At 38.0% G+C, this 16,276-nt stretch overlaps 1 protein-coding gene across 1 annotated transcript; it reads left to right on the plus strand.

The window, feature by feature from the left end:
* The first annotated feature begins 5,611 nt into the window (after positions 1 to 5,611).
* LOC117676967 (nodal homolog 2-A) lies at positions 5,612 to 12,511 on the plus strand. The gene is made up of 3 exons (XM_034436810.2): positions 5,612 to 5,899; positions 10,272 to 11,092; positions 11,869 to 12,511. The coding sequence occupies exons 1-3, from the start codon at positions 5,617 to 5,619 to the stop codon at positions 12,019 to 12,021; spliced, it is 1,257 nt and encodes a 418-aa protein (XP_034292701.2). The 5' UTR covers positions 5,612 to 5,616; the 3' UTR covers positions 12,022 to 12,511.
* The last annotated feature ends 3,765 nt before the right edge of the window (positions 12,512 to 16,276 follow it).

Raw genomic sequence — 16,276 nt, forward strand, 5'->3', positions numbered from 1 at the left:
GGTCAGAACTATACTTCCCCTATTGCAGCTTTCAAAGCAACATTTGACAGTCAGAAGGAATACATCACCTTAAAATCTTTGCAAAAGTACATTCTATTTATTATACATATCTTATACATTATAATATAAAATATTTAGCAATTTTAAATATCTCCTCCTCTACTTTTTTAAAAAGAAAACTTTACATATAAACCATAGTTGTTTTTCTAATCAAATACGCATTTTTACCTTACGTTAAGAACGTAAAAACTTATTTATAACTCTTTCCATAATACAATGCACCATTTAGCATATTTATTAAAATTACAGAACAATTCTATTTGTATTTGGCCAGAAAATCCATCACTTTCAGAGAACTTCACTCTCACATATAGTTACAAAAACGCAAAGATATACATTTTATTTGTTTATTTTATTATTAGACATCTATGCTGCCCATCTTGCCAAGGTAACTCTAGGTGGCTTACAGTCATGTGATTAAAATACCATATAAAACAATATGTTAAAACATTAAAAACAATAAATAAGAACCTTACATTTAAAAATTCAGATAAAATTTGATTAACCATGATAGAAAAGAAGGGGGGGAAATAGCATAGAGAGGAGCTGGGGTCTAAATAAATGCCTATAAATCAGAATATAACTATATGAGAAAAAGAAAAAATGAGATGTGTTATTTCAAGCTACAAGAACATATTTTGTGGAATTATTTTGTAATGCAGCCTTCCTAAAAATCTTGCCCCTCAAGATAGTCCAAACATTGTACCAGAATTTATGGAAATAGATTATATATTTGCTCATATTCTTAAAAATATTACATTATTATATTACAAACTATGTCAATTCTAGATTTTTAGAACTATATATTAAATTGGGGAGCTATATATTAAATTGGGGAGCCATTTTAGATTTAATTCTGTTTTAAACGTATTTTAATTGTTTATATTGTATGTTTTTAATTTTGGCTGTTCACCGCCCCGAGTCCTTCGGGAGAGGGGGCGGTATAAAAATCTAATAATAAAAAAATAAATAAAAAATAAATCCACTTGTGCACTCTGATATAACATAGTGTTGGTAAATTCTCTGTCTAAAAAAATACATTTTACAAATATATTTTCTTTGAGCATCATTTCATGAAATTAATTTTCCCCTTAGTTATTCAACCTCAAAACTGGCTTCTAAAAATACCTCCCTATCTTCTAGGTATTTCTTTTTAAAGAAAACTAAACCAATTATTCATGTGTTAAGTTTCTCTTTGAAGTTACTGATAAATAATTCCCATTATTTTCAGCAGCTTTTGAATCTTGATAGTAAGACTTTTTTAAGTACAAGCTTGCTTTACAAACTAAATGATCAAGATATGTTAATTAATTGTAAAACATGTTCTTTAGGCTTGAAGTGCTCAGAATGAAACATGAAATGCTTCTGAAACAAAACCTTCAAACAGATTATGTAATTTGAAGGGACTGACATATTTTATCTGTACGGATTAATTTAATTTGATCTTTTCACTTTGAAGTTGCATATAGATTGTATTCAATGCAAAGAACCTTTTTTGGGAAGACTTCAAAAGAAAACTTGACTAACAGCAAACATATAACAGCTAGTTCTAAAACAAAGAAATTAAGAACTTTTGGCCATATATTTTTTAATAATTTAGAAATATATACAGCTCAAATGAAGTAGCTAGGGTTTAGCACTTCGGAGTATCAGCTATCATAGATCACACAGCTCTTGGTAAAAAATGCTGTTGGATGATATCTGGAAAAACTGTCATGTAAAAAGCTAAAATTTCAACCTGCTTCCATGTGGATTAAAATAATTCTTAGTTCATCAGATTTCCCAATTTTCTCCAAACTTGGTTAAATAGTCAAACTTGGATTTTCCAACTCTTTTTCAGCACTTAGGACAGCAGTCTCTTCTTTCTTGCAAAGCAACTCAGTATTTTGAACCAAACCCCAATTGCTTCTTTTGTATTTTGGAGAAAAGAAAAACTTCTGCCTTACAGTAACAGGGGATATCAGTACTGGGCTAATCTCTCCTTGGTCTGTTATTGGAAAACCTATCATGGAGCAAATAAAAATTGGAGCTTCATAAAAATAGTAACAATCGTGCAAATGTTAATAGACTCAGATCACTGAAAAAATAGTTGCAATTATTCACTTTTTCTTTTATTCCTTTCTCCTTTTTTCTTCTTTGTATTAGTTTGTGTTAGTTTTTATCCTTGTTTAAAAATATATGTGTATATTATGTGTGCGTAAAATGTCTGGGTGTTCAAAACTATGGGCAATTTACTAAAAGTAGTGTATGGTTTTGCCATTAGGTACCAGTTTACCTTTTGTCTGTTTCTTGAACTGAACATATTGAAATCCAAATCTATTTTTCATTAGCTGCTCAGGATTATAGGTACCTGTATGGGATAGAGGATTGTATAAATTAAATAAATGTATAAACAAATCTTAAAGAAATAAATAAAAATAATTATAAATAAATATTTCTGTCAGTTAGCATTAGATGTTCATAGTCTACTTAGCCACAACCCTATATATAAATCAGTGCTTCAATGTGTGGTTGGTAACAATTGTGGTCTTCTTCAAGTACTTTGAAGTTGTATGATCATGGTAATTTAAGGAAGAATAGAATCCAAAGCATTTATAAAGAAATATGTGCTAAAATTGTAAAACCGCTTGGTGGCAGTAAAAATCTATTATAGAAAAGCTGAAATAAAAAAATATGGGGAGGAAGGTCAGGACAAATATGGCTGAGATTCCCCAATCCTCATCTTTATCCTATTTGGTGAAATAAAAGGGCACATACACAAATAATTGTTGTATTAAGAGAGAGAAGGGAAAAAAAGTGAGTGAGAGGAAGGAAGGAAGGAAGGAAGGAAGGAAGGAAGGAAGGAAGGAAGGAAGGAAGGAAGGAAAAGGGATGGATGGAGGAAAGAAAGAAGGAAGGAGGAAGAAAGGAAGGAGAAGGAAGGAAGCCACCATGTCCACATTTCATGGGCATACAATCAGGCTATTTTGTTGATTTTATTAGGATATCTATTAACTTTCCCCTTTAACAAGTTATCAAGAGAATAAGAAATGAATGGAATCTATCCAAATCATGAGATCTGAGAGAATAATTTAAAAAAGAAAATCTAAAGAAAATAGGAAATCTTAGAATGAACCTAGTTTAAAGCAAAACTGAAAAGCCAGATTTTTGGAATGCAGGCTCTTACACTTTTAGGAAAAATAAAATAGATTAATATGTGCACAGAGCACAGATGCTCAGTTATAAAACATTGGGTTAGCAACTCTTTTTTTCATGAACTGGTCTTTAAAATCTGTTTACATTGTTTTATTCAGCGAAGTCCATTCAGTTAAAAAAAAAGAGCTGATGTGATTTGTACTAGGAAAAAGGTGGGTGAGAAGAAGGAAGGAAGGAAGGAAGGAAGGAAGGAAGGAAGGAAGGAAGGAAGGAAGGAAGGAAAACCCAAGTTCAAGTTCACTTAGAGCTATAGAAACTCACAGGATCATTTTAGCCATTCACACAGATCCAGATACTTTTGCAGGGAAAAATATGGGAACTTCCAGACTGAAAGCAACATATAAAGTAATGAAATAAATACAGGTAAATAAATCAACAAATACACAGTCTCAGACATACATTCAGAGAAAGAATTCAAATAGATGTTTTGGAGTCACTCAGTTTGGTCTGAGCCCTGACACAATATTGTGTCCCAATATTCCACAATATTGACATTTAGAAAAAGTGTGTGTGGAAGTGTTTTAATGGTAGCATTTTCCAGGTTTAATAGAGCGAAATGATTTTTCCAGTACTTCAAAGACCAGCAATTTAATCAGCAACATTCAACTGCATAACAGTCTGCTATCTGCAGCTCCTCAGTCTCAGAAGCATAGGCATAAATGATAAGATAAGCAAATATAATTTTTGTGCTTTAAAAGAACTCTTCGATGTTGCAATCAATTAGAAGGAGCCTTTGGAAGCAGAAGTGTGCAGCCACCTTCTCTGAAGGTGAGAGAAAGAAAAAGACTTGATTAATCTTAAGGGCTAATCATCACTTTTGTCAGATGAAAGGGAGACATCTGAGATAATAAATCGTTTAATCCCTAGACTATCGGAAAACTCTTTGTTGTTTTTACTACAAAAGTGTAACACAAAGCCTTCCTTAGAAATAAATATGTGAAGGTTAGGCTTTTAAGCTTGGCACTCTCCCGAAATGAATGAATACAGTCAGGCACAAATGTGCATACCAAGAGTCCATACAGAACTAGATAACTACATACAAAATACAAAATTTTGAATACATATGGTCTAGAGTATTCTTATCTCTGGTGTTACGCTGCACATACTGCACAAACTTAGGGAGAACAGACTTTAGACAGGCTTGATTAAAATCCCCAGCCACAACAAAAACACCCTTAGGGTAAGTTTGCTGTTGCCTCTCGATGCTGTCAAGTAGCAATAATAATGTATTATTGCTGAATCCATTCACTGCATTTCAGTCTCTCAGTGTTTTTATTTGTCATTCTCTGTATGTGGTGGGGTTGCTTATGAGTTCTATGCTGCACTGGTGTGTAGAATGATGTGGTGGAGAGAAACACACTATAAATAAAAAAATGTATTAATTTTGAGGCAAAGTTTATTTCCATAGTGTCTTAATGCTGAAATTTATTAGGCCTGTGGGCATGGAGTGGGAGACACTAACCTGCTGGCAGGTAAAAGTGAAAGGACCAGAGCAGCAGGTTCCTTCACTGCTTTCAAAGGAAGGGAACACTGGCTTGCAAAAGCACCCATTTCTTAGACAGCGTGAGCAAGTCCACTTCAGAAACATGACTGGGTTTCCACATTCCACAGAGAGGGTCCTTCTCATGTGTCTCTGCACTCATTCTTCAAAGCACATATGCTCAAGCCTAACCTTGGGTGCAGCAGGCAAAAATGTAACTCCTTCCCCTGATAAGTTGGTTCATACTACAGTAGTTGGGTATTTCTAGACCACTGATAAAACGAAATGAATTCTCCCCCTGGGCAGGATTTCGATCACATCAACTTTCATCTTCCCTAAGATTAAAAGGCCGCACAAGCGGCTCAGTTCCCATTGAGATCTGGGTTTTCCGATTCTAGCAACAAAAGATCAAAAAAAGGATAATCAGAAAGAAGCGGAGGAGGCGGGGCGGCTGAAGAGCGCCCATCAGAGATCTGGCTCTTTTCAAGCATCTTTTCAAGCATCTGTGAAAGAATCACATCGCTCGCATCCCGCTTGGGGTGATGTAGGGGAAGGCGGAGGATAATTAATTGCTGGTTCTCGTCACCCCTTCCTCGTGGTGGTGCGGGGCGTGGGGTGGAGAATTGCATGAGAATAGGGAACGTGTGGAGGACGTCGAAATCCGGACAGTTTGTTGACATCAAAGGCTGGCAAGATTAGGCAGCCCAGGTATAAAAACTGGGCGGGCTATTGAGGGGACGGAGGCTGGAGAGAGAAAGAGAAGAAGTTGCTCCGGAGAGGGACGGAAAGAGAGAGAGAGAGAGAGAGAAGCTTTGCAGAAGAGAAGATAGGAAAGGGAAAGGAAAAGAAATTCTTCCGCTCCTGCCAAGCCCGCTCCGGAGATGTCTTCCAGATTCATTTCGATCCTGAAGCGGGCCTTTTGGACCCTGGCGTTCCTGAACCTGTTGGTCGGCTTCCAGCCTGCCGTTACCGGCTTCTCCCCGCAGCGAGCCGAAGAGCCCACCGCCGCAGACCCTGTCCGCCTCCGGCACCCCAGAGCCGCGTACCCGGTGTATATGCTGCACCTCTACCGTTCCCTGCTTGCCGGCAATCACCTGGGTCAGTCCACTGCCGAAGCCTCGGCTTTGAAAGAATCCGACTCCATCCTCAGCCTGGTGGCTCGAAGTAAGTTCCGCGGTTCTCTTGATCTAATAAATAATAATAATAATAATAATAATAATAATAATAATAATAATAATAATAATAATAATAATAATAATAATAATAATAATAATAATAATAATAATCTAAGAGGGATAACAGGACTGGGCTTGCATTTAGAAAGGGGTGATAGGGTGACTGTGAGGTTCCAGACCCCCGTTCCCTATTCCTCGTTGTGGATTGCGGCCCCCACCCCGGCTTCCCCCCCCCCCACTCCCCGCAGTCGTCTGCAGAGGAGGACCAATCCACATCCTTCACTCTTTTGACATCCTGCAGATATTCCTGGGTGGGAATGGGGTACCAAAGTGACAAACTCTGCACCTTTGTGTATTGGGGAGATGCAGGTGATTCATGAAGGATTCCCTGGAAGGTTGCAGGTAAAAGTTCCCTAGAGCCAAGGTGGGCATGGAGTGGGAGACACTAACCTGCTGGCAGGTAAAAGTAAAAGGAGCAGAGCAGCAGGTTCCTTCACTGCTTTCAAAGGAAGGGAACACTGGCTTGCAAAAGCACCCATTTCTTAGACAGCGTGAGCAAGTCCACTTCAGAAACATGACTGGGTTTCCACATTCCACAGAGAGGGTCCTTGTCATGTGTCTCTGCACTCATTCTTCAAAACACATATGCTCAAGCCTAACCTTGGGTGCAGCAAGCAGAATGTAACTCCTTCCCCTGATAAGTTGGTTCATACTACAGTAGTTGGGTATTTCTAGACCACTGATAACTGAACCCATTTTAGCCTAAAGTATTATATATAGAGAGAAGCCCAGAGGAATAGCATGAACAGGTTCCATGTGCATCATCCTCATATGGAAACTCACACACATATATATTCACAGCCCTGAACCACTCAGAATGTGGTAGTATGAGTTGGTGGAATTCATTCTAAAAATCTGGGTGGCTCAGTGGTTAAGACGCTGAGCTTGTCAATCAGAAAGGTCAGCAGTTCGGTGGTTTGAATCCCTAGTATAGGTCTCCTGCATGAGCAGGGGGTTGGACTAGATGACCTCCAAGGTCCCTTCCAACTCTGTTACTGTTATGGGTTCTCATTGCTTACAAGATCAATGATGATTCTATGGCTTGCAACTTGATGAAAGAAAGATGGTCTAGAAACACAAAATATAAATCAATCTTATTGGGTTTCATGGCAAGTAATGGAACAGCAATGGGTTGCTTTGATTATCCTTCCCACTCTTTGTAACATCCTTGAAAACCTGTAATAATGAATTAGGAGTTATTTTAAAAACTTTACAGTGGAAAAGGGATGGAGGGAAAATTCCATATTTGATAGCATCATAGTGGACTTTGGAGAGCTGAACAGAGCAAATAGGAAAATGTGGTAGTTCACACATCTGAGAGTTAGAGGCATGAGCATCCAGTCGTATTGTATTATTGTCTGGTTTGGAGGCATGACTGCTTGAGAACAAGAAGGCAGTGCAGAGACTGGTGAGGATGGCAGAAAAGATTACTGGTAGTTCACTTCCTTCTATTCAGGGCATAGCATGTAAGCGATGCTTGAGCAGGGTCCTTATATATTCCAAAGAAAGTAAATATATCAACCCATACACATACATACGTATGTATAAAACATGTGTATATGTGTGCTATGTATGTGTATAGATGCATACTTTCTTTTGAGAGCAGGCAACAGAATTTCATTTTTAATGTGTGCCAGTGTGCTAACAGTAAAAAATGACAATAAAGGTTATCTTATCTATCTATTCATTGCAATAACTGCCACTTCATCAATCTCAATGAATAACAGAGTACTGATGCTGGCTGATTATTATTTTAGTAATGTTCTCCAGTTGGGGAGTCTCAAGATGTAATGACCAGCTCCATGCCATCCCTAGATACTTGATCCTTTTGATTGGATGTAACTCAGTTAATCCTGGGATTTCTTAACACACACACACACACAGGCCTCTAACTCTCAGATGTGTGAACTACCAACTTTCTCCCGGTCTTTCTTATTTGTTCTGTTCAGCTCTGCAAAGTCCATTATGATGCTATAAAACTTTGAATTTCCCTCCCATCCCTTTTCCACTTTTTAAAACAAATCCTAATAAATGATTACAGCCTTTCAAGGATGTTACAAAGAGTGGGAAGGGATAATCAAAGCAACCCATTGCTGTTCCATTACTTGCCATGAAACTCAGTAAGATTGATTTATATTTTGTGTTTCTAGACCACCTTCCTTTCATCAAGTTGCAAGCCATAGAATCATCTTTGATCTTGTAAGCAATGAGAACCCATAACAGTAACAGAGTTGGAAGGGATCTTGGAGGTCATCTAGTCCCACCCCTTGCTCACGCAGGAGACCTATGCTAGGGATTCAAACTGCCGAACTGCTGACCTTTCTGATTGACAAGCTCAGCATCTTAACCACTGAGCCACCCAGATTTTTAGAATGATCAAAGCAACCCAGGATGTGGAATCCAGATTTCATTGGCATTTAATAAGATCTGGTCTTTGAACATCCACAACCCAATTAATTAATTAACCAATACTGGATATTAAGAATTAGCTGGAAGACACTGAGATGTGAGCAATAGTTTGCAGAGATATATGGAGGACTATTGGCAAGCCCAGGTTAATATTAGTTGCTTATAAAAGTTTTCCCCCCAGAAGCTTTTCCTTCTTGTAAGTCTTAAGTACAGACTGCCAATGTCTTTAGTTGTGAAACACAAAGAGAATAATTCACAGAACAGTTTAAACACATTTTTTTTGCCTTTTATCTTTTTCATAAATGTTACAAATAGGCTATTGCTGTTCTCCCCATATTGCCAGTTTGGACGAGCAGAGACTGCTCTCTCCCTCCCTCCCTCCCTCCCCCTCCTCTCTCTCTCTCTCTGTGTGTGTGTGTGTGTGTGTGTGTGTGTCTTTGGATCAGAGTGACTCCTGGTAACTCCCTGGACAAGCCCTTGCAATTTTCTTAGCAAGGATTTTTAAAAATGCTTTGCCATTGTCTCCTTCCTAGGGCTGAAAGTGGGTGACTGGCTCAAGGTCACCCAGCTGGTTTTATGTCTAAGGTAAAACTAGAACTCACCGCCTCCTGATTTCTTGCCTGATGCCTTAACCTTAACCTTAAACTAACTCTCAGCAAAGACTTGAGTTGAAAGTTAATGGCTTGGTTACTAGGGCAACCTTTCCAGTATCGGACAGAGGCTGGAGGCATAATTTGCAGCCCATTCTCTTAGATGCCAACCAAAAGAGCTAATTAGCAAATTAAGAATCCATTGTTTTGTGCAATGGTTCTTAAATTCCTAAATAAGTGAGAATGCACACTAATGTCTTGATTGTTATTGATGATCGTGGAATTCATATGCTTACCTTGGTATTTAAGTCTCATTCTTTTTTGGTGAGACAAAAGCATGGATTAACATGCTCTGATCTTTCTAACCTGATTGTAGTTTAGCTAAGAAGCAGGAGGTGGCAGAGAAGTATTCCACTTGGTTCCTTCAGTAACCTATTTGATCTTAGTGCCTCAACTTAGATAAGGAAGATTCCGGGTCCTTGCTTAAGCATGATTTATAAATGAACTGCAATTAGCTTCCCCCCCTTCTGTTCAATCGTGTGTTTTTTTTCAGGGATTGCCCGGACAAGTCCCTGTGGTTTTCTTGGCAAGGTTTTTCAGGAGTGGTTTGCCATTGCCTCCATTCTAGGGCTTAAGGAAAGTGACTGCCCCAAATTGACTTTGTGGCTAAAGCAGAACTAGAATTTATGGTCTCTAGATTTCTAGCCTGATGGTTTAACCACTAGACTAAAATGGCTTTCTAGGATCACAAAATAAACAGAGGTTGGAACTATGGGTTTGTGTAAATGTGCGAACAATCAAAAGGTGTTTAGTTTAACATACTCCCCTTTAAATCTTGAGCTATAGTGATGAAGATTAAGTGATGAGAATATTGGAAGGATATGAAGCTTTGAGAATGAGTTTGATCTAGTGGTTAAGGCACCAGGCATTGGTCTTTCCATTAATTTGTAACTTTGTTTAGGAAGTGAAAACTTTTAGGAAAAGTAGCATGAATGGATTGGTGAATGTATGGGTCTTATAAACTGCACTCATCTTTGAATGCAAACAATCAGAAAAATTAATTCCCCAAGTTTGATCTAGGAGAGGAGACATTATATTGAGCAAATATAATAGTGTCCCAATTACAAATTTGAACATACATAGCTGAACATTCTTCTAACATCACATTTTCCTTCATTAATTTTATTTCTTATTGAAATATCTTCCTACTACATGATATTTTTGGAATAGTTTTGGAATCTATGCTAACATTTCAAAGCATTAACTTTATTGTGTAATTGCTATCCTTCTGCTGTCTTCCAGCTTCATTCCAATTTGGGGACCATTGGGATTTCTCCTTTGACATGACTTCCATCTCTCGCAGCTATGATATCAAGCTGGCACAGCTCCGGGTTCATCTACTGACTTTCTCTCAATCTAGAAATATCACTGTGCATATTTATCACAGCCACAACTACACATGTTATAGGAATCAGACTTGCACAGATAGGATGTTTCTTGGTTCTTTTGTGAGTAGCCTCTCCCTCAGCCGTTCACCCTGGAAAGTCTTCAACATCACTAGCTTATTACATCTTTGGCTCCACCAAGGGATGCCATCAGGTACTGAGATTCCAGAAGTCCCACAGCAAGACTGGGAAGAGGGGAATATATTTGAGGACAATAGTAACCCAACAGCAGGTGCATTCCAGGATAAGCATGCCCATAATAATTCTAGAGAAGATGAGAAGCATTTTGTCCACAATGGGCCTGATAGAGCGCTCTTGGTGATCTTCTCCAAAGATAAGGAACCCATGGAGCCTTCTCAGGGTTCAAGTCTCATTAAAACTGTAGAGATGTCCAAGTATGTTCTGTTTGATAACACAACCAAAGAAACTGGAGGACGTCGCCATCGTAGGAACAGGAAACAAAAACAAAGAATTAAACTGAACACACTCCAATCCTCCAAGTGGGCAGAAGAAGGCAGATCTCTATGCAAAAGAGTCGATATGATGGTGGATTTTGATAAGACTGGCTTTGGAAGCTGGATTGTGCATCCCAAGAAGTATAATGCCTATCGATGTGAAGGAGAATGTCCATCACCTGTCGATGAGACCTTCAAACCAACAAATCATGCTTATGTTCAGGTATGAAGGAGTGTGGGTGGGATTTGGTAGAGTGATACGTCCCAGTTCTTTGCAGAGGAACTGGAAAAGCAAGGTTTTAAGAAGCAGTAGTAGAGTGGCCTTTGTCTAAAATTATGCACATGCTAGTTTATAATATAGACTCACATTTAGAAGTTCCACTTTACCTTTAGAAATAAGGGGGCCAATGTTGTTTTGTGAAGCAAATTTTAAGGATGCTTTGTTGTTCAAGGCAAAACACAACATTGAAAGTCTGCAATCCATCCCACTGAGCATAAATAAAATCAGAACAACCCTTGACTGAACAAGTAAACTTGTTCAGTAAACTGAACAAGTAAACTGCTGGAAGAAATAAAAGATCCTTTTCCTTACTGAATAAAAGTACAATTGTTGGTTTGATTGGCATATCTGTCTAAAAGCAGAATACTTTTGATGGCTGAGCCTTCTGAATGTTTTGGTGATTCCTCATGTGAATCAGAGTCCAGCCAGGCATTCTTGGTTCTCTCTGAACTTGGTTGTTTTCTTACAGATTTTTCATTACCCAAACTAGGTATCATCACCAGACTAGCACTGATAATGTTACCTAGTTTGGGTAATGAGATGTCTGCAAGAAAACAACCCAGCTCAGAGAGAACCAAGGACCCCTTATGTCAAACCTGAGTTATAAATATTCTCCTTTATTGAAATCAGGATCTGCAAGTTCATAATAGTAAATCCTCTTGATCTCTCTAGGTCCATTCTTACAGGTGATGCTCATGATTTCCTCTTCTATTTCACAGAGCTTGCTAAAGGTATATCAGCCTAACCGAGTGCCCTGCCCATCCTGTGCGCCAATCAGGTTAAGTCCGTTGTCTATGCTGTATCATGAGAAGGGAAGAATAAGGGTCCGTCATCATGAAGACATGGTAATTGAAGAATGTGGCTGCAACTAATGAGTATGGACTATTGCTGGCTGACAAATGGGAGTCTTCTGCCAGCAACTTCCCATTATTGCACATTTTATGGCGGAGGACCAAAGAATTTTTGCTGGAGAAAAGCAAGAAGCATATTCCTCAACACACAGAGATCAAGTTATTTTTCTAATTTCTTGTCCGTAGCATTCTTAGCAGACCAGGGGGTGAAGTAGGCACATGGGCTGGATAGCTTGCTTCAGGCATTTCATAAGTAAGATAAATGTAACACTCGCCCTGTAGGAGAACTCCACCAACAATTTCTATTTTTACAAGATAAACTAGATTCAAAGCCTGTTCAAATTAAATAAGGATGGTCAATGCAAATGTGTAAGACTTTATTAGCACAGTGAGAGTCTATTTTAGTGGAACCTTTCCAAGATCTTCTTACTACCTGGAACTTCTGCCAAAGAATGGAACTGTGACTCCTCAACCCACCCCAAAACATAGCATTTGTTCTACATCCCATCATGTTGGCCCATAAATAGGGGGGTGGGGGTTGTTTTAGTGAAAGATTCCTAAGCTTTAATTATTGTGATGTCTTCATACTGATATTGTTCTGAACATCACTTGCTGGGGAATAAGTGTGGAAGAAGGTTATTGCTTTATATTCTGTTTGGGGACTTTTTAAAATATTGAATGGGCTTTAAAACATCTGATGGGATAACTTTGTATGCTGGATCTCATGGACGGCCGATTTGATCTAGCAGAAGTCATATAACTTTAACTTTAGGTAAGTGATCCTTTCAGAAAGTTGGCATGAGTCAATGAATGGGGGGGGGGGAATGTCCCCAAATTTTGCCTCTTTCAAACTGAGGAGGGAGAATATGTGCTTTTGAAATTTCCTTTAAAGGAAAATAAAATTTCCATAACTTTTGGAGATGTAATATGGTATTTTTGCACTTGATTAGTTATAAGGTTGCTTTGGATGAATTGGGTGAATGTACTTTTTTAAATTTTTTAATAATCTCTCCAGAAATCTTTACTTTTTATGTGCTTTAATTAAACTGCAAGGAAATCCCTCAGCATTCATATGGGGCTTTTTTAATTTGGGAAGCTAGTGTGGCTAGAGGTTATAAATTAATGAAGCCTCATGTCACAGGGAACAAGGATACTAGCAATGCCATCCTTTGACTTCTTCCCCAATCAAACCAACTGAAAGATCTGATCAAGAGAAATTCAGAAGAAATTCTCAATCACTGTTTCAAGCAACTGAAAAGGTATTTAGAGAAATGAGAGGCAGATATTGGTACAGCATTCATATGAGTTCATATATTTATTTTAACTTTTTACACTTCAAGGGATACATTAAAAACTCTACTTGCTTTGAGAGGGAGTTTCCTGATACCTAGAAACAATTAAGGATGTCCTAGATCAATCACATGTATGTGGACAGGATTGTTGAATGAGCTATATTTAAATAATTTTGAATAACCAAGGGTATAGTTGGTGCTGTTAACAGAATTTGTAGTAATTAAACATCATTGATTGTATTGTTGACATCATTGCTCTAAAATAAATGCAAGGTAGAAAAATAAAAGCTGGCTGTTTTGTTTTGATAAGAACTTAATATTCATCATCACAAATGGGGATGTAGACATCACAATGTATTTTAAGAAACTGGCGAAGGAATGGATCCCAACATTTAAATAGATAGATAGATAGATAGATAGATAGATAGATAGATAGATAGATAGATAGATAGATAGATAGATAGATGATAGATAGATGAGTTCAAGAATTATAAAATGAAAACAACAACAACAACCAGAAAATGGTGAGCAAAGGATAATTTGGCAATACACATACTTGGTTACGGACTCTAAAGGAAACATTGAGAGATTTTACACCTCTATTATTATTGTTTTTTAAGAGAGTAGTAGAGCATCCAATCTGATAATAAAAACTGGGGTTTATAAATATTTTGAAGAAAAAAGATTTTAAAACAAAGTCCATATATTTTGGCAGTGCAAGTGGGAGGAGAGAGGGACAAATGGTATTTGGACTGAACAAGAGAAACTTGACACCAAATGCTGCATTTTGAAGATCTCCTGTTCCTGTCCACCAGTCAGTCTTCAGTGCCGTCCTGTGGGATACGCCATTCCTTTCTCCAAATGGTTATTTCCACAGTCTCCTCCCAACAATTATTTCACATTCCTTTTGTTGGTTTTTTAAAATTAGCACACACGCGCACACACACACACGCACACACATATTTCTCCCTTCTCCAAAAATCATCTCAACAAGGTGTAAGAGTATTCAATAATCATAGAAAATTGACTTTTGGTTAAAAAGAGAAACATGTAGGATACTCAGTGAACGGAGAATGCTGAAAGCAGGCAACCCTCGAACTCTCAAACAATGCTGCAATTAACCGCACTTTGCTGACTTATAATTAGAGAAATGGGGAGGCTGTCTATTTATTTATTTTATTTTATTGAATTTATATTGCTGCCTGTCATGTTCCTTTTCCAATGTTTCTAGCAGCTCCAGCCAGTAATGGTAGTTTTGCTGCCACATTAGATATCTATTGAGAATAAGATGTTCTTCACTCCTGCATTGTTTGGGATTAGGACTGGGAAGTGCTGATTTTCAACCTCTCCATCCCTGGTCTTTGAAAAAGAACAAAATGATGGTATCCTGCTGCATTATGTTCTCCAACAAAGAAGTAAAGCTCAATCAACCCTAGACCGTCTTCTGTAACATTTTGTTGGGGAAAGGAATTGTATTTATTAGCTTATTTATCACATTTATGAACTGCCTATCTCCCTCACAGATGGACTCTGGGCAGTATACAATAAATCTAGAGAACTCAGAAGCTTGCAGATTCTTTAGTGCTATTTTTCTTGATCTTAACAAAGATCTTATCCACCTGTGGATTTTAGAAGTCAATTTCCACTTGAATTTTCAAAGAACAGTAAAGGGATGGATGGATAGTTTGTACCCCCAGAAGTATATCAGAGATCATTTTCAGCCCAACATCCATGCAGTTATTGTTGTACGGTTGGAACTAGAAGGGAGGGTATTATGTATAAACCCCCCCCCCATTAACTTCTGCTGGAAAGGTAGGATAAGAATTCACAAGCAAACCATAGAATAGCAATATGCCCTCACTCTTCAGAACAGACCTATGTATAGGATCCAGTATGGTAGACCTTGAGCTGCCTGGTGTCTCATGTCCACAACCCTGTTTAGAGATTTAATCTCTCTGAAACTACAGCAGAACTTTCTACAATGACAACAATAGGAACATCTTAACTGATTTTAAAAAGTATTTCCTGCCTTCCAAATTAGAAAAAAAAAATCCCAGGGATCTTTTTTTTAATGGAGAACTTATAGCAAATGGTAGAAATCCATTCTAGACAATAGGTCCTCAGGGTCTTAATTCCTTTTATCAACAGCATGGTAAGCAGCTATCTACCCCAAGTCCTCCTTTGAAAGATGGAGAATATATTTCTCTTTCCTTTGGGACATGGCCTTTGATCACAAGTCTGGGCTCTTTTGTGTAATGGATGTTTGTTTAACCAAAAAAGATTCCCTCCCCCATCCCAAGAGAGTCTTCTTATCATCATGCGAGGTGGCGATTCAGACACTGGGATCAAATCTGCATTATGAGGAGGAAAACGATCATTCATGCTTCTAAACTGCTAATTGCCCTGACAAGAAACAAGGTAAATTAAAGGTCACTTCACATTCCTATGGTTGGCCAAGGAAATTGAGAAGCAGCTCCCCTAAATATTTTCCCTGCATCAAAACTATGGGTCTCCTCTGCATTTTTGTCATACAATGTCTGGAATTTGGTTCTGTCTGGAAAAAAACAAGAAAAGGAAAGCTTTGAATAACAAAAGTGTCCATTTGTGGGTGGAAATATCAAGCCCAGTGTTTGTAGAGCAAGACGATACAAAACATAGGCATAGATCTGGAGAAAAACCAGGGTCCAGCTTCTTTAATAGTCCTCAAAAAGAAGTGCTTTGCATGTCCAGGTGATTGGCAGCTGTCAATTCACTCTAAATAGCATACACAAATGTTCACCAAGACATACATTACTGTATGTTGATCATCCATGTGAATCACTAAAGAAAGGATGAGAGGAAAAAGTAGAACCAAGTGGCATCACAGAGGGATGAACCAATAGAAACAGTCTCACTAAAACTTCACATATGAATCTGTTACATTTGCCTCCTCTACTTGATGCCTCCTAATATGCTGTAAAACCATTCTCACTGGCCATGTTGGC

Source organism: Pantherophis guttatus, chromosome 9, assembly GCF_059756535.1.
Source record: "Pantherophis guttatus breed Tessera chromosome 9, ASM5975653v1, whole genome shotgun sequence".
In the NCBI taxonomy this organism is placed as follows: Eukaryota; Metazoa; Chordata; class Lepidosauria; order Squamata; family Colubridae; genus Pantherophis; species Pantherophis guttatus.